Source organism: Selaginella moellendorffii, unplaced genomic scaffold, assembly GCF_000143415.4.
Source record: "Selaginella moellendorffii unplaced genomic scaffold, v1.0 SELMOscaffold_59, whole genome shotgun sequence".
NCBI classification, from domain to species: Eukaryota; Viridiplantae; Streptophyta; class Lycopodiopsida; order Selaginellales; family Selaginellaceae; genus Selaginella; species Selaginella moellendorffii.
Window position 1 is genome coordinate 769,966 of NW_003314320.1, and position 24,405 is coordinate 794,370.

Here is a 24,405-nt window from a genome sequence, read left to right on the forward strand (position 1 = left end):
AGAGAAAGAGAGAAAGAGAGAGCGCTATCGGCTCATGGAATGGATCGATCCTTCTTGCGTGTTCCAAGCCCTGACCTAAAGAAAAATGAGAAAGAGACTTGTGCTTAGCGCGTATTTCCATTCTCATGGCTCCAAATAAGCCACGCTCCCTACCAGGGCTTAGCTAGGGTTTTAGAAATGGGGACGCTTGTTGCGACGATCGTCGCTCCATCTGCTCTCGCGCCTCGCGCCACCGCTTCCAAGATCTGCTGTGGCGCTGGGAGCGTGGATTCGAGCAATGCAGCCTGTTTGAGGAGCGACTCTAGCGTGGATTCGCGGAGCGGGGGCGGGGATTTGCGATTTCGGACCGCATTTCTCCCCAGCATCAGCGTAAAGAAGAATATTTCGGTGAGAAGGCAAAGATCAAGAGCTAGGCTGGGTGTTCGTGCTATTGCATTGAAGCAGTTAGAGCTAGGAGCTCCACCACCAGATTTTGAGGTACCGGGAACAAACGAAAATCCTTGCTGATCTTTGTGAATTGTTCTTTAGCTTGGAGAGCCCGCGACTGGCAAGGAGTGGTGCCTCAAAGATTTCCAGCAGTATCCAGCTCTTTTGGTAAAGCTTTTGTGGCTTGTTCTTTCGCGTGACAAACTTTCGTGCTTTACAGGTGATGTTTATTTCGTATCGCTGCCCATTTGTAGTGTTTTTGAGATCTGCTCTCATCCAGCTAGTGGAAGAGTATATGGAGGTATGTTTGGAACTTCTATCGTGGTTCTCATAGTGGAAAAATCTGCGCAGAAAGGTCTCGGGGTCGTGGCTATATCGCCGAATTCTGTCGTAGTTTTTCCAGAGGTAAGAAACTTTTTGGAGTCCTCTTTCTTCATGTCTTTGGCTCCTTCGTCATTTTAGGACGGACCGGCTGAGATGCAAGAGGAAGTCGAGAAGTACGGCTACAAGTTCCCCTATCTCTACGACGAGGTTGGCTGCTAGTTCTTTGTTGATTAAAGCTGTGTTTTCTTTTTGGTTCCAGACTCAAGAGGTTACTCAAGCGTACGCACCACTTGGCACTCCCGATTTTTTTGTTTTCAGAAAGGTAAAGTCAAGCAAATGCTTTACGTCTGATCGTTGCTTGCATCACCAGAACGAGGAGCAAAAGTTTGAACTCGCGTATCACGGCCAGTTTGACGACGCAAGGGACCACAACCCAAACAAAATTCCCATCACTGGAAGGTACTAAAAATCAAAGGTAACGAGAAATCTTAACGCTCGTTCTGGCACAGGGATTTGAGATTAGCACTAGATGCGGTTCTCACGGGTAAACCGGTCGATCCACACCAAAAGCATAGGTAGCGTCGGCGTCTGGACTTGGATCTTTCATCCATCTCTCTTTTTGTTGTGCAGTATGGGCTGTGCCATTCAATGGCATCCACATCTCATCCCAAAACTCTATCCAAAGCCCAAGTTGGAGAAAGACGACACCAATCTTCTTTGGCATGCCTGATAAGATCACAACAGCGATGCAGAGAGGTAGTTTGCATTGACGATACCTTTTTGACAATATCAGTGAATTGCAGGCAGAAACTTCCAACTTTTTATGGTTCCGGGTGCCATTTGATACTACATCCCATGCTGAAACAGGTACGAGTGAGACGAGGGAAAAAGGAAAAAAATGAGAGAACGAACCTGGGTTTTTGCAAGGGACTCACGGGTCTTCCTGAAAGCACACAGTCGATAGCCATTCTCAAATCTCTGCATTAACATGAGTGTCACAGTGAAAACGATCGACTGATAGTCATTGCAAACCTTCCAGTGACTGGCCTCCCATTGTTGGGACGAGAATCATCGAACTGGCCGTGATAAGCTAATTCGAATGGCCTCCTTCCATCCTGAATGTGCCACTAGAGTGTGTAGGAAAACTTCCTTTTCTCTCTTTGAGCTAAGAAATACCTTCTTGAACAGGAAGAACTCTGGCGTGCATACTGCTCCAAACGCCCGTGCAGCCTCTTGTGTCTGGAAGGAAGATCACGATCACCACTTTGGAAAGTTAAGGAAGGAATGTGATGCTCACTTCGTCGTAGAGGTATGGGAACTCGTATCCAAGCCTCTTCGCTTCCTCTGCCATCGCCGCTGGGCCGTCCTGCGAGCTCGCAAAACTCGATTCATCGATCCAAGCAAGTATCGCAGACTGTAAACACCTGAGGATGTGTTCTCACTGAATTGGAAGAGATGCCAACAACACTGAGGCCTTTCTGTTCCATGCAAGAGAGTAAGAAAAAAAAAAGTCTTTGGACTGAGGAGAAAGAAACGAAGAAATGTTTTTCATACGTACTCTCATGTACTGGTTGGTTAGCGTCACGATCCCTGGCTTGAGATGGATGACGAATGGGCAATGGTTGCAAATAAACATGACCTGGATGGAGAAGGATAAGGGAGCAAAAGATTCTTCCAAAATTCTTTTAGCTATGGTGCTGCTATATACCAGTAATCCGGGAGCTCCTTCAAACTCGTCAAGCGACCATTGTTTCGCAGTCAGAGGCTCAACCAGCTGAGAAAGAAAGGCCTGTTTAGCACAGAGATAGAAAGAAGTATTTACCTGGAAATCTGGAATGCGAGTAGTCAGCTGCAATTTCTTGGCCTCCGTGCGCGCGGCTCTCACAACAATCCTCGGTGCCGTGAGAAATCTACCGCTCTTCGTCGGGGAGAATGCGCCGATCGAGCCCTTGAAGCTGGAAAACGTGGAAAACCTCGCGGCCATAGAAACTGAGGAGCTGCAATGCCTCAATCACTATTTCAAATAAGTTTTTACAAAACTCTGTAACCTGAGAAGTTCTTGTAGCTTTCTCAGTGTAATACTTACACAATTATTCTGATAAAATAATATACAAAGATTTTAACTATCGTTCACTTCCCATTTTGGCAACGTTTGAGGCCTGACTGAGGGAAATAAAATGTGTTATTCGGTGGGGTGAGAGAGGCTTGAACTCTCGACCTCAGGATCACTCAAGAGCTATGAGACCTACGCGCTGACCAACTGCGCCACCACCCCTGTTATATCTTATCGAATAACAGGTTCCACCAACTTCATAATATAGCTCCTTTCGTATATATGATTCTCTTTTGCTTCCAAACTTAATTCCAAAGCGGGGATTTGGTTAGTTTTTTTTCTTGGTTTGTATTTCTTCATATTTTCTGCTTCAAGCTTGCTGCTGCCTGATTGAGCGATCCAATCATTCTTTGCGGCTGTCAAAGAAGACAATTAGAATTGAGAATGTATCATCGAAAAATTCAAATTCGCTCAATTTTAATTATTTTTAGTTTTTCTTGCTTGACTTTCTGCCTTTCTTCTAGAATTCTCTGGTTAAAGAAAAAGAAGACTTTTTTAGAAATCTAGGATGAAGGCATAGATGAATTTAGTCATCTGGCGTGGTATAAAACGCAAGAAAATGCCACAGATTAAAAGCATCAATCCATCAATTCTTCTAAGAAATGGCAGTGTTCTTGTCAGCTGTGGTTCTCTCCTTGTGCTTGTTGTCATCTCATGCTAGTCTTCTCATAAAGTACGGTTCCACCACAGTCAAGGAGAACAGCTTCCTCCCATTGCACATGACTGACAGGGCTCCCACTATTGACATCCAAGGATATGACGACCTTCGCGGTTTACACCCTTCTTACTTCTCAGTGGTGATGTTCACCTGGTTGGACATGATTGGATTCCAATTCTATGAGTCCTACATTACCTACTGGGTAGCAAACATTCCAGCAGGCAGCTTTGGTAAGAAACCGAGTTCCATTTGAGTTTGCAAGACTTTTTGGTTGGAATTTTGAGGTTGATTGATTTGGCTTTGCAGGACCCGGGAAGGGCAAAGTTGTCTTGCCTTACATGTCTCCTTTAGCCACCAACAAGTTTTTGCAATTCAGTGCACAGAACAACTCGTACTCTTTTGCGCTTGTTCCACAGGGAAGTAACTTGGTGGGGCCAATCTTGGACAACCGTAGAAGCCCTGCGCTGGCAAAGACCCTCCAGCATTACAACTGCACTGGAGACTTTATCGAGATCATCGACTTCACCACCTCGACCTCTCAAAGCTAAATAGTTGATTTTTAATAATATAAGAAATCTGTTTTTCCGAAGACCAGAACTTCATGATACATCCAAGAGTTTGAGGGCGTGCTCGACATACCCAGAGCTGGCACAGCATGAGTTCCAGGTAATGACAAACACACTAGCAGAGTCTTAATGAGTTCCAGGACACCAACGTGTTAATAACTCTTGAGCATGAGATCCACCATTCCATATGGACCGAGTTTTTTGAGCATGAGACCCGTCCAGCGATTCCATTTCACCATTTGATCTAAGTGTTTCCTCGTCTTGATGATATGAAGAAGGGCTGGGTCGCCACTGATGACAATGGTGAATAACAAAAATAAAAACGGGTTCCATCTCAACCACTTTGCGTACTCCCACCAAAGTCTTTGGAATCTTTGGTGTTGTAAGCTTGTCTGAGGACAAAGCTGATAGGAAAAAACCATGAAAAGGGATATGAGGCGGGATCAACCTGTTCTTAACATAGATAAAGTTTTTAAAAAAATAGACAGAAATAACAACAATGATTAAAATTTGTTATGTGTTGCATATTGTTATTTCTATTTATTAATCCAATTGATCAAATGAAAATTTATATTATAAACATGTTTATAATTTATAAACACAAGAATATTAACAAACTTATTAAATATCAGTAAACTAGAACATACTAGGAAGTGTTTATAGATTATAAATATTTTTAAAAATTATAAATAAAAAATTAATCTAAATGAATAACAACCATTAGATGGTAGAATATCCTAGAATATCCAAGCATATTTTAAATATATCCACTACCATACAGTTTGGCTTAAGTAAACCAATAAAATCAAACACTGTGAGGGCCAAGTGTATGGCTACGATGCCGTATACTAATATTAGCGTAGTGGATTTTGGTAGCCATCGGATTGATTTCAATCCGGACCACTCGCTCCTGTATATAAGCTAGGGTTTTTGGGCTAATTGATATGCACATTTCTGTATTCCCTTTCCGTATTCCATGCACTCACATTGGTGGAGGTGAGGGGCACTTTTGATTGTCCCTGGGGAGTGCTTGGATTTGGGATTTTAGTTTAGATCTAGCTTTTTCCATTTCCTTTCTTTTGTTCTTTCTTTTCAGGATTTTGGTTTCGATCTAGCTTTTTGCATTGTCTAGATCTACCATTTCTTTCCAGCTTTTTTGTCATTTCTCTTCTTTTACTCTTTTTTTTTCGTTCATCTTCATGGCCGATCCGCAATCTCCTCCTTTGACTTTAGAGCAGCAGTTGGTTCAATTGCTTGATGCTATGCGCTTGCAATTGAACAATCAAACTCAGTTGATGGCGGCGTTCACGGCACGTGGTACAACTCCTCCTGCTCTTGGTGCCAATCCTCGCGTTCGGCCGGAGTTCTTTCGCGGGAACCCTGGGGATGATGTGTACCATTGGTTTGATCACTTTACGGTGATTGCCACATATCATTCTTGGGATGATGTTCGACGGTTGCGTGAGTTTCCCATGTGTCTCCAAGGGACGGCGTTGCAGTGGTACAATGGTTTGAGCGTAGCTACTCGTGGGGATTGGAGTGTTCTCCCGGACGTCTTCAAACGCGCCTTCGGACATGCCGATGATTGTGATGATGCTTTCCAACAATTGCATCGTCTTCGCCAAGGGCCATCGGAGTCGGTGATGCAATTTAGCGTTCGTTTCCGAAGTCTTTTGCTTCGTGCGGAGCCAAATATGTCGGAGCGGATCAAGCTAGGAATGTTGTGGCCAGCACTTCATCAAGATCTTGTCGGACTTGTGCATGCACTTGCTCCTGCCACCCTTGACGATGCTCTTCGCTTGGCACAACGTTATGAGACGTCGCCTCTTCCACTTCTCGCTACACGTCCTTCCGCTCCACTTCCTATGGGTGATGGTCCTGTTCCAATGGAGGTTGATGCTGCTGCTGCTCGAGTCCAAGGACAAGCGCGAGGACGTGGTCGTGGCCGTGATGTTCGCTGCTGGGCGTGTGATGAAGTTGGTCATACTTATCGGCGTTGCCATCGTTTTCCGGATTGGCGACCTCCATTTCCTGGGTGGAGACCTTGGCGTCAGCAACGTCCCCTGGGTGCTGCTGCAGTGGAAGGTCTGGACACCGAGATCCATCCGGGAAACGAGGAGTCGCGCGAGTAACGGAGGGACCTTGCGTAAATAAATCAGTGACCCCTCAATCTTTCTTTCGGGAGTATTATTAAGGGGTTCACTCGGCACCAGTTCATCCAGTGTTTACTTTCCAAGCTCGTTTTTATAACAAGAAGTCTCCTATTATTCTCTCCGTGTTGGTTGATACAGGTTCGAGTTTATCTTCTATTGCTCGACCTGTTGCCACACGTTGTCGTCTACACTTGCGTCGTGCGGTAGAACCAGTTTTCATTCTTTATGGCAACGACCGTACACATGCATGTACACGGGATGAGGTGGACCTGGTTGTGCGTGTGGGCGATCTCGAGCTTGAGTTGCAGTCGTTGCGGGTGGTGCCGAGTCAAGCTTTTGACCTCATTCTTGGTATGGATTGGTTGCAACGCAATCACGCCAAGTGTGACTTTGAGGCTTCTCCCCCTTGTCTCATACTTCCTTATGTTTCATCCATTCCTCTCACTTCCATACCTCTTTGTCCCTCTACTTCTACCTCTGCTTCCATTATTTTTGTTTCCCCACTCTTTCCTTCTGTGTTTCCATCTTGTTCTGCTTTTCCCTTTTCCGATCCCTCCGACGATTTTTGTGTTGTAGCAGTTGACCGGCTCATGAAGGAGTATTCTGATCTCTTTGAATTTGACCTATCGTCTGGGGCCAAGATTGCCACACGTCATCCAATTCCAACTGGGGATGCTCGTCCAATCAAAGTTCCTGTTCGTTGTCGGTCACCTAAGGAGATCAAAATTTTACGAGCAAACATCAAGGAAATGTTGAAAAAGGGTGTTATTCGGAAGTCGCGGAGTCCTTGGGCATGTGAACCTCATCTTGTGACGAAACCTGATGGGAGTATTCGTTTCTGCATCGACTATCGTCTGTTAAACGAAGTGACGATCCCAGATGTGTATCCTCTTCCTCACACTACTGATCTCTTGGATCATCTGGGGCGAAGTCGTTGGTTCACCAAGCTAGATCTTGCTTCTAGGTATTGGCAAGTACCGATGGCCGAAGAAGATATTCCTAAGACTGCTTTTCGTACACCATTTGGTTTGTACGAGTTCTTGGTGATGCCGTTTGGTTTGAACAATGCTCCAGCAACTTTCCAGCGGATGATGGATGAGGTTCTTTGCGATATGCCGGAGGTGACTGTTGACTTCATTGATGATGTCTTGATCCACTCGGAGGGGACGTGGGAGGAGCACGTTCGTGATGTTTGTAAAGTGTTGGATCGGCTACGCGACGTTGGTTTAAAGCTGAAGCGGTCGAAGTGCGTGTTTGGGTCCAAGGACACAACTTATCTTGGGTACCGTATTTCTCGTGAGGGTTTGCAAGTTGATCCTGACAAACTTGTGGCTGTTCTAAAGTTCCCTACTCCGAAGTGTGTGAATGATGTGCAGCGCTTTTTGGGTAAGGTGCAGTATCTTGGTCTTTTTGTGGATCATCTTTCCAATCGCACTACACCATTGCGAGCGTTGTTGAAGTCATCAACGTCATCTTTCATCTGGTCTCCGGATTGTGAGCGGGCGTTCGTGGATCTCAAGGAGCTATTGACAACTCCTCCGGTTTTGGCATATCCTGACTACACTCGACCTTTTATTTTGCGCGTGGATGCTTCTGACATTGGTCTTGGAGGTGTGTTGATGCAAGAGAGCTTGAGTGTGCCTGGTCAGTGCCATCCCATTGCATATATAAGCCGTACATTACAACCAGCGGAGATGAACTACTCCACAACGGAGAAGGAGTGTTTAGCAGCAGTCTGGGGTTTCGAGAAACTTCATGCATATCTACATGGTTCTCGGACGTTACTTGAAGGTGACCATGCTGCTGTTACTTCATTATTGAAGCGGAAGAACCTGGTTGGTCGTACAGCTCGATAGTCTTTGAAGCTTCAGATATATGATTTCGATGTTGTTCATCGCCCAGGGAGTTCTATGGCTGAGGCTGATACTGATGCCCTTTCTCGAGCTCCTCTTCCTTCTCCACTCACTTCTCATTATTTTGACGAACCTGTTGTTCCAGCATCTGTGGATTTTCTAGATGAGGATTCTGTGCCGTTGGTGGTTGCTGTCCTTGACATTCAGTGTCCACAGGGTGCAGAGCAAGATTTGCCTTCTCTTGAGGAGGTTCGCGAGGCTTAAAAAGTTGAGCCGTGGATTCGAAGGCTTCGAGATGGGTTTGAGAATCTTGCATCACTTGCTGATGACTTGCCTTTCCGGCATTTACATTCTCAATATCGCCTTGAAGATGGCCTTCTTTATTTTGTGGGGACGGATCCTGATGGTCATTTACGACTGGTGGTACCTTCGGTGTTTATTCCGCGGTTTCTCCATGCCTACCATGATTCTCCTGTTCTAGGTGGGCATATGGGACACCGTCGTGTCACCGAGAAGCTGCACAGGTCTTTCTATTGGCCGGAGATGTGACGTGATATTATCCGGTATGTGCGTAACTGCGTTTGGTGCCAAGCTCGTAATACTCCCCCTTGTGCTGCGGAAGGACGGTTGGAGTCAATTGCAGTTTCCCGTCCGTTTGAGTTGGTGGCGTTTGATCTTATGGGACCTTTTCCACGATCGACTGCTGGCAATGAGTATGTTATTATTGCTTCTGACTACTTGACTCGTTGGGTAGAAGTTGGTGCTCTTGCTAGCACCTCTGCAACTGCTGTTGGATACTTCCTCCTCAATCGAGTGGTGTTCCAGCATTCTTGTCCAGAGCGGATTCTTTCGGATAATGGTCCTGCATTTATGGCTGAGGTATTTCATGTTTTGACATCTCGGTTGGGGATACGCCACACTTTTACGAGTGCTTATCATCCACAATCAGACGGTCTGGTGGAACAGCTCGTTCGGACATTCAAAGGGATGATTTCGAAGTATGTGAACTTTCAGCATTCAGATTGGGATGGTTATTTGCCGTCTCTTCGGTATGCCTATGTCACAGGGGTGCAGAGTTTTGTTGGTGCTTCACCATATAAACTTCTATATGGTCATGATCCAATATTACCAACAGAGTTGGGTTTACCTTCGCGATTGCCACGAGCTCCTAATGCTAGGTCATGGGATCAGTATTTGACAAGTATTCTTCCACTTGTCTGAGCAGAGTCTGCCGAACACTTAGGCCGTGTACAAGTGGGACAACAACGGCGCTACAACTCCCATCATCGTCCACCTGTGGAGTACAAAGTGAATGATTTGGTGTTAGTTCGTTTTCCCCATCTTACGGTACGTGGTTTATCTAAGGGGCTCCTTGCGCAGTGGAAAGGACCGTATCGGGTGTTGCGGCAAGTTGGACCGCAAGTTTATGAGGTTTGGCATGACGTTCAGCAAGCCGATCCTCCAGAGATTGTGCATGTGCAACGGTTAAAACGCTTCATACAAAGGGATCAGGAGCAGTTAATACCGTCTACAGATCCGCCGATGCCTCCTCTTGACGTTCCTCCAGATCCCGGCCCATCTACAAGAGAACCCTGACGGCTTTCCATTATTCCGAGAGGAGGGGATGATGTGAGGGCCAAGTGTATGGCTACGATGCCGTATACTAATATTAGCGTGAGCATGGTAAGATCGTTGACATTCAGGACATCACAAACCCGTTGCTATATGTGATTGGTATGTGGTGTTTACTCTCAATGAAGGTGACCTCGTGCTCGAAAAATTTGTGGCTTACAATTGCAATACTAAAATCTTGCAAACTTTCCTGCGTAGTTGTCAGGAATCCCCCAATTCTTGCCACATTCCTAACTCTCACCAGATTCCTGACCTGCAGACCACATTCCTGACTCTCGAGACACTTCCCTATTCCTGACTCTCGAGACACTTCTCGATTCCTGAGTCTCGAGCCACATTCCTGATGATGATGTGGCGCCTCCTCGACCTTAGCTATATTTAGGCCGTCCTCTATCCAAGAGTGGTGGAGCTTCATCAACCTATAGTATATATAGGTTAGCCTTGTTCCATTTCTCCACAATCTGAATCAACGCCAGTCTAAGGCCTTTTCTTTGTTTTCACTAGTTTTTCTCTTTGTCTTTTTGCATTTTCCAGTCTTGATCTTGTTAGGGGTCTTGACAGTGGTCTTGACAGTTTGATTCAGATTTGTGTTTTTTCGTTTTTTGATTTTTGTTTTGATTGTTTGATTACCTTTGCCTTTTTTTCCCCCTTTTTTTCTTTCTTCTTGCCAATGGAGTCTCCAAGCCATCCTGATTTCTTTGCTGAAGTCCTTGCAAAAATCCAGTATGAGAATACCGAGCTGAAGGCGACCCTTCTTCACATGCAGCAGGAGCTTGCTTCACTTTCGGCTCAAGGATCCAGCAAAGTTCCTGAACCGAAGGTGAGCTTCCCAGCGAAATTTTCAGGCAAGCGTTTGGAGCTTCGTGGATTCCTGAACCAGATGGAGTTGATCTTCGCACTTCAACATCGGCGGTACCCTACTCCCGAGTCTCAAATCGGCGCGATTGGGACGTTGCTCAAAGGTGCAGTTTTGTCATGGTTTTCTCCTCTTCTGGAGAAGAGCATGAAAGGGGTTGTGGTTCCAGAGTTGATGGATCTTCAATTGTTCAAAGAGAAGCTCGAAGCATGTTTTGGCGAGACGGATCGGGTTCGGGCTGCTACCACAAAGATGAGACGTCTCTCTCAGGGGTCTCGTCCTGCCTCGATCTACGCTGCAGAGTTCCAACTCCTTGCTTTGGACACTCAGTGGGATGAGCGGGCCCTGATTGACCAATTTCGTTTCGGCCTCAATAACGGTGTCAAGGATTTGTTGCTCACCATGGAGGATCCCAAGGACCTGTCGGATGCCATCAACAAAGCTGTTCGATGTGACAATCGTCTCTTTGAACGTCGTCAGGAAAGTCGCCGCGCCGCTGTTTTTCCGTCCCAGACTCAGGAATCCCAGCTTGAGTCTTCGGGGCATACTCCTGAACCTACTGCTCCGGTTCCGATGGATACTTTTGGTACTCCCCGACTCATTAGAGGGAAGTTGAGTCCTGCAAACAGAGTAGGAGCTGTCTGTTTGGACTCCCCGAATAAAAATCACTTTTCTTCTTTATCAAGCTCCTCACCACCTTTCATCAAAGCCACCACCAATTCCCGCAACTTCCGCGTCCCATGTCTCCTTTCTTTCACTGGACAATCAGGACTCAAGGCTCTGGCGTTACTAGACTCGGGTGCAACTTCCTGCTTCATGGACACGGACTTTGCTGCCCGACATCACGTTCCTCTTTCTCCTACCATACGGGATTTGAGGGTTGAAGGCATTGGCGGGCATTTTGTGTCTCCATCTTCTGGACTTAGGGAAACGTTGCCCGTTCGAGTACACATCGGGTCCACCGTCACTGATATCGCCTTCAACATCATCAACAGCAAGTCCTCCTCTGTGGTGCTCGGTCTTCCTTGGTTCCAACTACATCAGCCTCAGATCTGTTGGAAGGAATTACAGCTCATCTCTCCCACGGCTTCCCCTGCTGTTTATCGAGTCCGAATCAGGAAAAGTTCCCTAAACTCAAATCGGGGTTCTGTTCCTGACTCTATAAAGTTTTCACCCTCTTCTTTTTCCTCTCTTCCATCTTACACTGGACCGTATCCTCGTCTCATCATTCCATTTAGTCGTACGCCTCCTCCTATCTCCACAATCACTATGAAAGAACTCCTTCATGAAGAACCTCTTTTTCTTTTTGCTTTGCATGTTTCTCCTGTCAGTCTTCCTGAGAAGTATCATGATTTTGGGGATGTGTTTGACAAGAAAAAAGCTAGTGTACTGCCTGTTCATCGGCCTTATGATTGTCCCATTGATTTACAGGAGGGAGCGTCACCTCCATGGGGGCCTATCTACAGGTTATCCCCGTCCGAGCTTAAGGCCCTCAAAGAGTACGTGGATGAGAACCTTGCCTCGGGCTACATTCAGCATTCGCAGTCCCCGACTGGAGCACCTGTCTTCTTTGTCAAGAAGAAGGATGGGAGCTGCCAAAGTCAAGACTATTCTCAAATGGGAGCCTCCACAATCAATGTCGGATGTTCAGGTTTTCCTTGGCTTCGCCAACTTCTACCGCAAATTCATTGATCACTACTCTGACATTGTCCTTCCTCTCACACATCTCACTCGCAAGGATGTTCCCTTCTCTTGGTCTGCTGCTGCCCAGCAGGCTTTCGACACACTCAAGGCGGCTTTCAGTTCTGCTCCTGTCTTGATCCATGCTGATTCCTCACAACCTTTCTTCATCGAGGTTGACGCCTCCGACTTTGCCATTGGTGCTGTGTTGTCTCAACTCGGAGCGGATCATGAACTTCATCCGGTCGCTTTCCATTCTTGGAAATTCCAGCCTGCGGAGATCAATTACGAAATCCATGACAAGGAGCTCCTTGCCATCGTGGATTCCTTTGGAGAGTGGTGCCGTTTCTTGGAGGGGGCGAGCCTCAAACAACAGTCTGGACGGATCACAAAAATCTCGAGTACTTTGCCACTTCCCGAGTTTTAAGCCGTCGTCAAGCAAGGTGGGCACAATTCCTGAGTCGGTTTGACTTTGTTATCAAGTACAGACTTGGAAAGTTTCAAGGCCTTCCTGATGCTCTTTCAAGGCGCTCCTATCTCAGTCTCAGGCCTGGTAATCCTGCCTTCGATCAACAGGATCAAGTTATCCTCAGTCCTGATCAGCTTCAAGTTATGGCAATTTCCCTGGCCCCTCAGGACTCCTCCTTGATGGATGCAATCAGAAACGATCTTCAATCTGATGATCTCGCTAGCGACATCTTCCCCCATCTTCAGGCTGGACACCCAGTGACTCCCGACTGCTGGCGATTTATGAGTTCGAGTTCTTAGATGGCTTATTGTACCGTGGGGAGCAACTTTACGTTCCTGAAGGTGATGCTCGAAGGTTGGTCCTGATGGCGTGCCACGATAGCCCGACTGCTGGTCACTTCGGCATTGCGAAAACCTATGAGCTAGTTGCACGGGACTTTTGGTGGCCTCACATGGACGACTACATCAAAGCTTTTGTTACCTCCTGTGACACTTGTGCCCGGAATAAGGTACCTCGCCACCTTCCTTCAGGTTTGCTTCGTTCCCTTCCGGTCCCTTCAGGTCCTTGGGAATCCATCTCCATGGATTTCTTGAGTGATCTTCCGAGTTCTGGAGGCTTCAACAGCATTTTAGTCGTGGTGGATTGCTTCACAAAGATGGCGCACTTCTTGCCATGTACCAAGGAGTTTTCGGGCGAGGACATGGCAAAACTGGTATTCAGGGAAATTTTCCGACTTCATGGGATTCCTACAGATGTGGTTTCGGATCGGGGGCCTCAGTTCATCTCTCATTTCTGGCAACGGTTTTTGCAGCTGCTTGGAGTGAAGGCCAACCTCTCTTCGGCATATCATCCTCAAATTGATGGGCAGTCCGAGCGAACGATTCAGACGTTGGAACAATTCTTGAGGTGCTTCATCAACTATCATTAGGATAACTGGTTCGATATCCTTCCCCTTGCTGAGTTCTCCTATAACAACTCTGTTCACTCCTCTCTTCGAGTTTCCCCCTTCTTTGCGAACTCTGGCCGAAATCCCCGATTCAATCTCTCACTTCCTTCTCCATCTGAATCCTCTCGTTCAAATCCCCGCTCTGAGGCATTTATCTCCAACCTCCAGGAAATCCACAACTCCATCTCCTTCCACCTCCATCGTGCTCAGGAATCTCATAAAACATTTGCCAATGTCCATCGTCAGGATTGTCCCCTTTACAATATCGGGGATAAAGTCTGGCTCCTCGGGCGAAATATCTCCACCACCAGGCCCTGTCCAAAACTCGATTTCAAACGCCTTGGTCCTTTCCCTATCACTGCCATCATTAATCCTGTGACTTATCGCTTTGCACTTCCCTCCTCATATCAAATTCACCTTGTTTTTCACTCCTCTCTCCTTGAGCCTTATATTCCCAGTCCTATTCCAAATCGGGTCATTCCTCCGCCTCCACCAGTGCAGCTCGAGGATGGGTCTGAGTACGAGGTTCAGGACATCCTTGATTCCAAGATTTCACGGTCTAAACTCTACTATCTGGTGGACTGGAAGGGTTACGGACCTGAGGAACGCACTTGGGAACCTGCGGACAACCTGATTCATTCCCCTGACCTTGTTTAGGACTTCCACCGCTGCTATCCTTCTCGTCCCAGTCCTCATTCTTTTTCTCCATCTCCCATCCCTCGCCGCTCATCTCATCCTCCTCTTCGTTCTCGTTCACATCCTCGTTCCACTCGTTCTTGAGGAGGGGGTGCTGTCAGGAATCCCCCAATTCTTGCCACATTCCTAACTCTCGCCAGATTCCTGACCTGCAGACCACATTCCTGACTCTCGAGACACTTCCCTATTCCTGACTCTCGAGACACTTCCCTATTTCTGACTCTTGAGACACTTCTCGATTCCTGAGTCTCGAGCCACATTCCTGATGATGATGTGGCGCCTCCTCGACCTCAGCTATATTTAGGCCGTCTTCGATCCAAGAGTGGTGGAGCTTCATCAACCTATAGTATATATAGGTTAGCCTTGTTCCATTTCTCCACAATCTGAATCAATGCCAGTCTAAGGCCTCTTCTTTGTTTTCACTAGCTTTTCTCTTTGTCTTTTTGCATTTTCCAGTCTTGATCTTATTAGGGGTCTTGACAGTGGTCTTGACAGTAGTGGATTTTGGTAGCCGTCGGATTGGTTTCAATCCGGACCACTCGCTCCTGTATATAAGCTAGGGTTTTTGGGCTAATTGATATGCACATTTTTGTATTCCCTTTCCGTATTCCATGCACTCACAACACAAATTTGTTAAAACAAAAAATATTGAGAAAATAATATATATTTATAATAATAAGGGGGAGTTGCCAAACTTTTTGGGCACCAAATCTAGCCGTTGGATGGGGGTAACTATCACAGTGTTATTTCCTTAACCAAATTTTAGCGAATAACTACATTAATGTTTGCTCTCAATCAATGGGAGATGGTTAATTGCCTGGGGTGAGAGAAGAAGGTGTTGTGATGCATGTTACATGCAAAGTGTGACTGGTATGGGCACTTAACCTTTTGTAGTGGAGACTCACTATTGTGTCACCTTCCTTATAATAAATTTGATAATTTCCTTTGAGGAAGCACATTTTTATAAATAATTTTTCTTTCAAAGTGAAATTCGATATTTGTTATTTTGATATTATTCCAATCTAGTTTTCAATTTAACAAAATTATGATAATCAAAACAATGAGCATATGATCCACATTTACTAGATGGTTAAAGTTGGCACTTAACATAACTAGATGAGCTATTGCCCAGCAAAGGGAAGTTCAAGGGTACTTAATCTATCCTAGGGGTTATAGTGGTGTAGTAGAGTTTTTGAGCTAGCTTGGGGGTGGTTAGGTGGTGAGGAACCTCAATAAAAAGTGTAACATAGTCTAAAGAGACAAAATCTTTGTCTTTTAGTATTGAATTTTAATATTGGTATTAGAGGAGTTGGTTGCAATGGTCAACCAAGATGAACATTGAAATCCTATTATTGATGGTGGTGTTGATGATAGTACTAACGGAGTTATAGAGGTTTGGACCATTCAAAGTGTTGTTCATGAGTTGCAAGCCCTTAATCAAAATCAACAAAAGATGTAAATGAAATGCATAGTAAGTAAAACTTCCTTGGTGGATTGACTCAAGATTTCAACTTTTTCCAGTGATGGTGGTGTGGATGAGTGTTTGGTTTAACTAGCTAATGAAAAGAAGTTTTTGGTTGCTAGAGAAACTCTAGATATAAAAGCTTTAGTATTGCGAATAAAAAACCATTAATATCTACCATAAATGAGTTTGAAGTTATTTTTCATTTATGTTTTGCCCTTCATTATGACATAGAGAATGTTTGCACCAAACTTTGACATTTCCAGTAATGGAAAATAACACTTAGGGACTATACTCACTTGATTAGTCATGTTTCAACAAAGGATTTAGATCAAAATAAGTCCTAGCCTTCATAATGAGAATATGTGACAACACTTGCGTTATTTCTTAGCCTATAAAGAGTTTGGAGGAGTTATTTGATGTGGCTCGTCAACTTGATAATGATAATCACAAGTCTTGCAAATGTTTAAGAAATCCTTTTGTTAAGAATCTTTGTGATAATTGCCGTGGACATAAGGATGGGAACAAACATCACAAGCTTGGCTACTTCAAATGCAAAGGGGTCAAAGAAGCAAATGTTCTTTGTAAAGAATTATTAACAAGGTTGTTATCATTATGGTGAGCTTGGACATTACAAAATTGATTGTCCACAGCTAAAGAACAAGCAGTAGAGCAAAAAGAATGGCCAATCTTCTATTGATGGTAAGTCAAATATTAAAAAGTTGCAAACTTTACAACATAAGGATGATGGGGGAAACCATTTTAGTCGAAGAAAGAGACTTTTGATCGTGGCTTATTAATTCAACTATGTGTGGAACAAGATGGAGTTTGAAGACATTTATACATCAGCTTTAATGCTAAAGGGCATGTTTCGTGGCAGTCCAATGTGGATTTTATTAGATAGTGGGAGCAATAATAACTTTATTTCAACAAAGTTTATTAAAGAGTATGGCCTAGTGACATGAGGAGTTCTTCCATACATAGTGGAAAGTGCAACTACCCTTGCTCAACATTTTGATGGTTGTGTAGAGAGGTTTGAAATGTTAGTTGGCAAAACCACACTTGTGGAGGCTTTTTATTTCATGGATATCCATCATATAGATTTCATTTTTGTGATGTTATGGTTGGTGAAGGTGGATCTAGAAATAAAGTGGGGTATTAAACATGTCTTGTTAAAGTATAATAGCATTAGTTTGGAGAGGGAATTCAGTCTTCAGTTGTTATATTTTTTGTTACATCTTTGAAGTGAGTTTTTCATAGACATAAACTTTCTAGTTACTTACTATTTGTTTATGACTTAAGGGACCAAGGCATGTGTGGGGGAGAGGTCACAATTGTAAAGAACCAACTCCCTGAAGTGTTGTAGGCTAAAGGATCCTTAAAAGCATGACCGAAATGATAAAGAGTTCATCGGATGAAACTGAGTCTAAAATCAAATTCGAGACCGACTTTAAAACGAAGCTCGAAACTAAAATCGACTCCAAGACCGAGTTCAAAACTGAGTTTGAGACCGAGTTTGAGATCCGAGATCGGGTCCAAGATTGAGTCCAAGATTGAGTCTAAGACAGAGTCTAAGGTCAGGTCCAAGATCGAGTCCAAAATTGAGTCTGAGATTGAGTCTGAGGTCGAGTCCAAGATTAAGTCTGAGATGGAGTTTGAGATAGAGTCTAAATACTAATATAGATTGTGGGGTGAAAGCCCAAAGCATGTGTCTCCTAGGGGGGGCTACAAAGGGTTCCAAAAGTATAGTAGGGATAGTGAAGTCCAAGAATCAGTTTTGAAGGAATTCTTTAGTGGTGCTTCCAAACTGACTTGAGGTTGAGGTTGGGTTTAGAGTGGGAGTGAGCATGGACTTGGGTGGTGTTGGAGGGGCCACTCAAGGAAGTGCTCAAGAGCAACTTTTACTAGAAACCAGCTGCAATGCTCCTGACTCATATAGAGTGTTGCCCCACTTAAGTACCTTGTGGCTCATTGGTCCTCACCCTTTTTAGGGGCTTGAACCTTTTATTCAGGATGGAAGTGGGGGAGTAGAGATACCTATACCGGGCCATTAGGCCACAATGTTTCCCCTCAATGTCCTGAAGTAAGTGTTGCACCCAAGGTTTGGGATTTAGAGGGTCCCATGATCAAGTCTTGTTATACCAAGGGATGTAAAAAAGTTGGAGGCTTGATATGCTTGGTTGCTTGTGCTTATGGGGAGTGTAGCCGAACCTTAAGTTTAATTTAACCCAAAGAGGGGGATTATGAGAAAATTTGGGAATTCGTGAATGGATGACTAATGCTTTATTGCTCGTGCAGTGAGTTGCTAAAATCAAGTAATACCAAGTAGGAGTTGGTACAATAAGCAGGAACTTTGGCGAGGGAATTTAATTAAGGCCAAGGGTGTGGTGATCGGATAAATGAGGTAAGCTAGAAAATTGGAAAAAAAAAATTAATGCCTTACAACAATGTGGGATAATTTCAAGGAGTTTTTCAATGTTATGCAAAGGAGCAAAAGGTTTAATGACAAATCAAAGAGTTACTTAAGTTTAAATTTATTCAGCAAAATAAATTTTCATTTGGTGCCCCAATCTTGCTTGTGAGGGAAAAAGACGGTTTAATATAGATCTATATTGACTATTTGTAAGCTCCTGAGTTTGGACTTCCTAAGAGGTCACCTAGCTCAATACTATTTAAACCCAAAAACACTTAACCCCAAATATCACAAGACCCTTAACCAATTGGAAAAGGGGGTGCATTTTTGTTCATGGCCTTTTTTTTCTATACTTGAACCTTTATGGATTGCTTCTTGAGTCGTTCTCTTTAATTGCTTACACTACTATGCCTTAAACAAGAAAATGGTGAAGGATAAGATGTTAATGCTACATGTGGGTCATATTAAATCAATTGACATAATATGTGTAATTATTGGCTCTTCAGAAGAGTGTCACTGCCTCTAACTTGGCTAAAGCTCTTGAGTAAAGATCATCTTTAGACAAATGGGTAGACCAAGCATGTGAATTAAGATATGTTACATTATAGCATTGGTCAAAGGATCCTAAATCTTAAATTCTATTTATATCTTATACTGGTGCAATTTGCCCATAACAATAGCCAACATAGTGGAACCAAATTAAATCTTTACTTTGCCATGTTTGGAAGGCACCCTCAAATAACTGTAGAGTTGGGATTGCATTTGAGCAAGGATGTTTAAAATAAGTTTAATTTAGAAGCTAAAATCACTTTCATATGGTTTGCAAAGTTTTTCTGCTACTGAACTTTGAGCCTCAATTACTAATGATGTCTTTTGGTAAACCAAAATCAGGAAATACTTCTTCAAAGTAGACTGAACTAATTGTAAGCGATTAAATTTTCTATTCTACTTTAGTCACTTAACCACACCTTCAACCACTTGGAAGAGTCTCACTCACAACCTCCATAAGTCCTATTCCAAATTTGAGGACTTGCTAGCCTCGATAATGGCATCCATGCCACTCAATCTTTGCATTTGGTCCAAATGCTCCACGTGTCTGATCCCATGACCAACACCTAAAGGTACCACCGACATATTAGCCTGTTACGCTAAGGTTATGCTCATTCACCTTTGTCACACTGGTGATTTAACACCACCTACATCACAGTCCAATCTCTTAAAGACTAAGCCATCCGTTCATGAGTGATCATCCTAGATTCACTCTTTAGCATCCTTAGGATGCCTATAAATATAGGGAATAGCCTTCCCAATATTCTTTTTTTGGTCCCTTTCATCCACAACAGTGTTCACCAACATTGCCATTGGGTCAAAGCCCACAGGCTTGACCACTATATCCCACTGACCTTTGAGACTTCCTCACCATGTGACCATATCCTTGGTTTCTACACCAAAGGACTACTCCTCTTCCCTTCCATCGAAATAACATTTTGGAACACTATAGCCTTATGTGAGCCTTGTGGGTACTCTCCCCACTTTCTACCTTTGAGTGCCCTAGCCATGTGGCTAGAGCAAGGTTTTAATGAATCATGCCAAATATCCAAGTAGGTAGTGCCACCCACACTTGGATTTGGAGTATCAACCATTTTGATTTCCTAGGGAGCTAGAGTCGGTTCTTAAACATTTCACCAAATTACCCTGTTTGTCTATTCATATTCACTTTAACCTTGGACTCCTCAATAGATATATCATCACCCAACAAGTAGATATAACCTTCCTTGGTCACATTGGCCTTTTTTAGCCAAACTAGCTCCACTTAAATCCTCCCTCTACTATACTTTTAGAGCTCACCAAACCCCCTAGGGTTTGGGAGACAAACGCTTTGGGCTTTCACCCTTAGACTTGGACTTAAACTCGGACTCAATCTAGGTCTCAAACTCAGTCTCAAACTTGGACTTAGTTTTGGTTTCAATCTCAATCTCGGTCTCGGTCTTGGTCTCGGTCTCAATCTTGGTCTCGGCCTTGGCCTTGACCTCACACTCCATCTTGGGTCCATCTTGGACTCCACCTCAAACTCCATCTCGGGTCCATTTCGAACTCCATCTTGGATTCCATCTCGGATTGCATCTCGGGTCCATCTTGGACTCCATCTCAGGTCCATCTCGGGCTGCATCTCAAGTCCATTTTGGACTCCATCTCAGGTCCACCTCAGACTTCATCCCGAACTCCATTTTAGGTCCATATCAGGTTCATCTCGGGTTCATATCAGACTCCATCTCGGACTCCATCTCGGACTCCTTCTCAGACTCTTTTTGGGACTTGTTCTTGACACTTCCATATATCATAACACTTGGCATATGTCAATCCCTCTTGTGTCCCTTTTTAAAGATTCATTCACCAATTGTTTCGTGCTCATCTCTCGAGCACTTTGTTTAAAATTTCACTCCTACTCTTGACTTTCCAAGTCAGAGCCTTTGGTCCAAGGACTTCTGCTTCGACCACTACCATGTGGCACCCTTTTTACTCCACTTTAGGGCTTAGGGATTTTTGTCTCACACTGATCTGGCCACAAAATTTAATGAGATTCTAATGGTGTGTAAATAGAATTTGTAGGCTGTTCAAGATAGAGCAAAGAAGTTTACTAATGAGCATCACCAATTCCAAAAATATAAGATGGGTGATCTTGTCTTTACGAGAGTAATCATTTAATCAAATGAGTGGGTGCCATTGTGGAATGGGAAAAGTGATAAACTTTCTTATCGATATGCTAGTCCATATGAAGTGTTGGAGTGCATTAGTAAAGTTGCTTATCGAGTGCAACTACCAACTGGGGTGAAAATTCATCTAGTATTTCATGTCAACTAATTGAAAAATATATTATCTCAAAGTGAAGGGCCTAATGCCTTTTTGATGTATACAACTGTGGAAAATGAACCAAAAGCTTAAGTAGAGTTCCCCATAAAGGGTGATCATCAATACAATTCATCTTTAGGATAAGGACTTTGTTGGGGGGGGGGGGGGGGGGACGAAGAATTTTTAAGAGCTAACTTTAAGGAGACTAGATATTTGTTTTTTTAGCATTGGGCCTTAATAAGTTATAACAACATGAAAAGAAGAATCATGTTTTATATTTCATCTAATTAGCTGCCAACTATTAAATGTTCATGGGGGAGACATCACCTTTGCCTCCACTCCACCACCTTTGTGCTACAATCTTATAAAAGCTTTGTATGTGGTGGGTGCTATCAAAGTACATGTAGCTATCTGGACAAAGGCAAGTTCAAATATTCACCCCATAAAACATTCTCCCTATGCAGCATCCCCGAGCAGTGTTGCTAAACTTATACTTGCTTGGGTTCTTCATCATCTCAGGCCATAGTAGTTTGGCTTGACCATTGCCATTCTATCTAGGCTTTTGCACAATCCATCTAGCATCTTGTTCAAGGCAACATTAAACATGACCAACATCTCATTCGTGTGTTTGTCATATTGGCCATTCTTGTAGTTCATAGGGATGCATCCCACTATCGAGAGCCCAATGATCACAAACGTCCTTGTGTTGCAGCTGTGCATCTGCATGATCTGCTATGCAAACCTGGCCAACAAGCTCACTTGGAAGTCTATTGGGAGTAAGGTGAGCCTGTTCTTGTTCATGCTGCTCCAAAAGAAGTTATTCAGATTGTTGTTCCCCATGCCGATGTAAAAGATGGAGTTAGCAAAGAACTATGAGGTAGCATGACTACCTATCATGGCACATAGAATCTCTACCACCCTTTCAAAGTCATCAAGCTACTGGTCCATGATGAGTGTGCCATTGAGGCAAGTGGTGGGTAGGATCTCGGAGCTAGCAAATGTGACATTCACACCTAGGATCTTGTCTAGAATAATAAGGAGGAGTTGCCAAATTTTTTGGGCTGCCGGATCCAGCCAATGGCAGCCATCTGATGGGAGGGCAGGGGGGAGGGGGGGAGGGGAGGGGGAGGGGAGTAATTGTTAAAGGATTATTTTTTTAACCATGTCTTAGCAAAATAATTGCATTGATGTTTGCTCTCAGCCAATGGGAGGTTGCTAATTTCCTAGGGCGAGAGAAGAAAGTGCTATGACTCGTGTCATATGCATGTGTTGACAAGCTTCACTAGCACCAGGAAATCCTTCTCACTTTGCCAAATGTGGATGATTTGCTTTGTCAAGTTCTCAGCTTCAAAAGGGTTCTCCAGCTCAACTCCTAAACATAACACCTAAGTCCCGGCACAACAATTCACCCAATCCTTGTTGCAATGCTTCTTTCCTCTCCTACAAAGAGGAAACTTTGTCAGAGATTTGATCCAAAGGAGGAAAGATTAATGAACTTGGGCATCAGATTCTCTAGTTTCTTCTTGAGCTGCTGGATCAAAGGGACACATATTGGCCTGGTTTACGTTGACAATGCTAGACATTGGAAGGATTTTTTGTGTGAACCACCAGTAGATGAGCCAAGGCATATAGTGTGAGACACTGAAGAAGAAGTGGTCACCCAGCAGCTGCTTGTTAAACACCAATCAACCCTTAGACATGGACATGCTTAGCCAGAAGTAATTTAGCACTGGAATGATTAGAGTCACATTGGCAAGCCCAAGGGAACAAGATCACTCGTAAAAGCAAGCAAAACAAGTTTATGATCAATAAAGGAAAAAAATTGAGTAGTAAAAATTAAATTGTGTTAGTTGAGTGAAGAAGACATTATGATGAATGCATGTACTTGATGATGCATTGTTGACTAGCATTAACACTCAACCTTTTGTAGTGGAGACTCATAGGGTTTTACAATTCCTTTTAAGGGCAGAGTTCCATGTGTCCCCTAGGGGAAGTTTTTCAAGGGGGGAAACTTTTAACCCCTTGTTCCATGCACCCCATTAGTGATATGGCAATGGAATTGGGGGAAAGGAGGGAACCTAGTGTCCCCTCCGAAAATTTCTCCTAGTGCTTGGAAACTGGTAGAACAAGTCAATAAAATAGTGCCACATATAATAGTAATTATTACTTAAAAAATACAAAACAAATTTAGCTGAGTTGGCAAAACCTATACTAATCATTATATAACCTTAAATTTTTAGAAGGGGGGATTTTTTTATCTGGGGTGGAGAATTTTTTAGGTGGGGGACACATGGAACCCCGCCCTATGGACTTTAATAGTTTCTTCGGGGGAAACATATGTTTACAATTACTTCCTCAATTCATTTTTCAAAGTTATTCTAATTTTGTTTTCAGTGTAACAAAATTATAAAAATCAAAACAGTGTTTGCTAATTAGGCAACATATGCTGGGCAATAGCTATAAAAATAAGGAGGAGTTACTAAACTTTTTGGACTGTCAGATTTAGCCAATGGCATCAATGTTGACATTTGCTCTACTTTTATCCAATGGGAGGTTGCCAATTGCCTAAAGCAAGTGAAAGTATTATAACACACATCACATGCAATGTGTTAACTAGCATTGACACTCAATCTTTTGACTAATAACTAATATATATACAAATATAATGTAGTCTGTTATAGTCTTAAAACATGGATAAGTTTTTTGAGCATGAACTTATTTTTATTTTTATTATTCACCATTGTCATCAGTGCTAGCCCAGCCCTTCTTCATATCATCAAGACGAGGAAACACTTAGATCGAATGGAGAAATGGAATCACTAGGCGGATCTCTATCTCAACCATACTCCCACAACTTCATGTAAGTCTTTAGGATCACTATCCTTTTTGGTGTTGTCAGCTTGTCTTGATCCGATAAGGACAAAGCTGACAGGAAAAAACCATGAAAAGGAAGAGGAGGTGGGATCTTAACATGGATAAAGATTTTAAAAAATTATACAGAATGATAATAAAATGAAATTTGTTAGAACAAAAAATATTGAGAAAATAATAAACAAAAATAATGTAGTCCGTTGTAGTCTAGTCGGTCAGGATACTCGGCTCTCACCCAAGAGACCCGGGTTCAATTCCTGGCAACGGAAGATTTCGTGAGCTTGCATTTCATACATATCTACGTTAAATTTATGGTTTCATGATCTTGAAAAACAGAATCCAAAGCTGGGGTGAGAGAGGCTCGAACTCTCGACCTCAGGATCACTCAAGGGCTATGAGACCTACGCGCTGACCAACTGCGCCACCACCCCTGTTAT

General features: G+C 43.6%; 2 protein-coding genes and 3 non-coding genes across 6 annotated transcripts; 2 read left to right on the forward strand and 3 right to left on the reverse strand.

The window, feature by feature from the left end:
- The first annotated feature begins 11 nt into the window (after positions 1-11).
- On the forward strand, positions 12-2,215 carry LOC9644164. 2 transcript variants are annotated; one of them, XM_002983637.2, is made up of 11 exons: positions 12-477; positions 529-594; positions 647-727; positions 778-831; positions 889-957; positions 1,010-1,072; positions 1,121-1,209; positions 1,260-1,325; positions 1,381-1,506; positions 1,554-1,617; positions 1,939-2,215. In XM_002983637.2, exons 1-9 carry the CDS (start codon positions 178-180, stop codon positions 1,478-1,480), a joined length of 888 nt encoding a protein of 295 aa, XP_002983683.2. In that variant the 5' UTR covers positions 12-177; the 3' UTR covers positions 1,481-1,506; positions 1,554-1,617; positions 1,939-2,215. The 2 variants fall into 2 exon arrangements, with proteins under 2 accessions (XP_002983683.2, XP_024544650.1); XM_024688882.1 differs by having other exon boundaries at positions 1,943-2,215.
- LOC9643849 lies at positions 1,187-2,768 on the reverse strand. The gene is made up of 10 exons (XM_002983744.2): positions 2,573-2,768; positions 2,459-2,524; positions 2,309-2,389; positions 2,175-2,228; positions 2,048-2,116; positions 1,927-1,989; positions 1,783-1,865; positions 1,663-1,728; positions 1,527-1,608; positions 1,187-1,476 (listed from the first exon to the last, which is right to left on the reverse strand). The coding sequence occupies exons 1-9, from the start codon at positions 2,732-2,734 to the stop codon at positions 1,572-1,574; spliced, it is 681 nt and encodes a 226-aa protein (XP_002983790.2). The 5' UTR covers positions 2,735-2,768; the 3' UTR covers positions 1,187-1,476; positions 1,527-1,571.
- A 172-nt stretch (positions 2,769-2,940) lies between these two features.
- On the reverse strand, positions 2,941-3,025 carry TRNAM-CAU. Its single transcript is given in 2 exon segments — positions 2,941-2,976; positions 2,988-3,025. It is a non-coding gene; the product is annotated as a tRNA-Met (tRNA).
- Positions 3,026-24,164: 21,139 nt separating this feature from the next.
- On the forward strand, positions 24,165-24,237 carry TRNAE-CUC. Its single transcript has one exon. It is a non-coding gene; the product is annotated as a tRNA-Glu (tRNA).
- Positions 24,238-24,314: 77 nt separating this feature from the next.
- Positions 24,315-24,399, reverse strand: TRNAM-CAU. The gene is given in 2 exon segments: positions 24,315-24,350; positions 24,362-24,399. It is a non-coding gene; the product is annotated as a tRNA-Met (tRNA).
- Between the last annotated feature and the right edge of the window lie 6 nt (positions 24,400-24,405).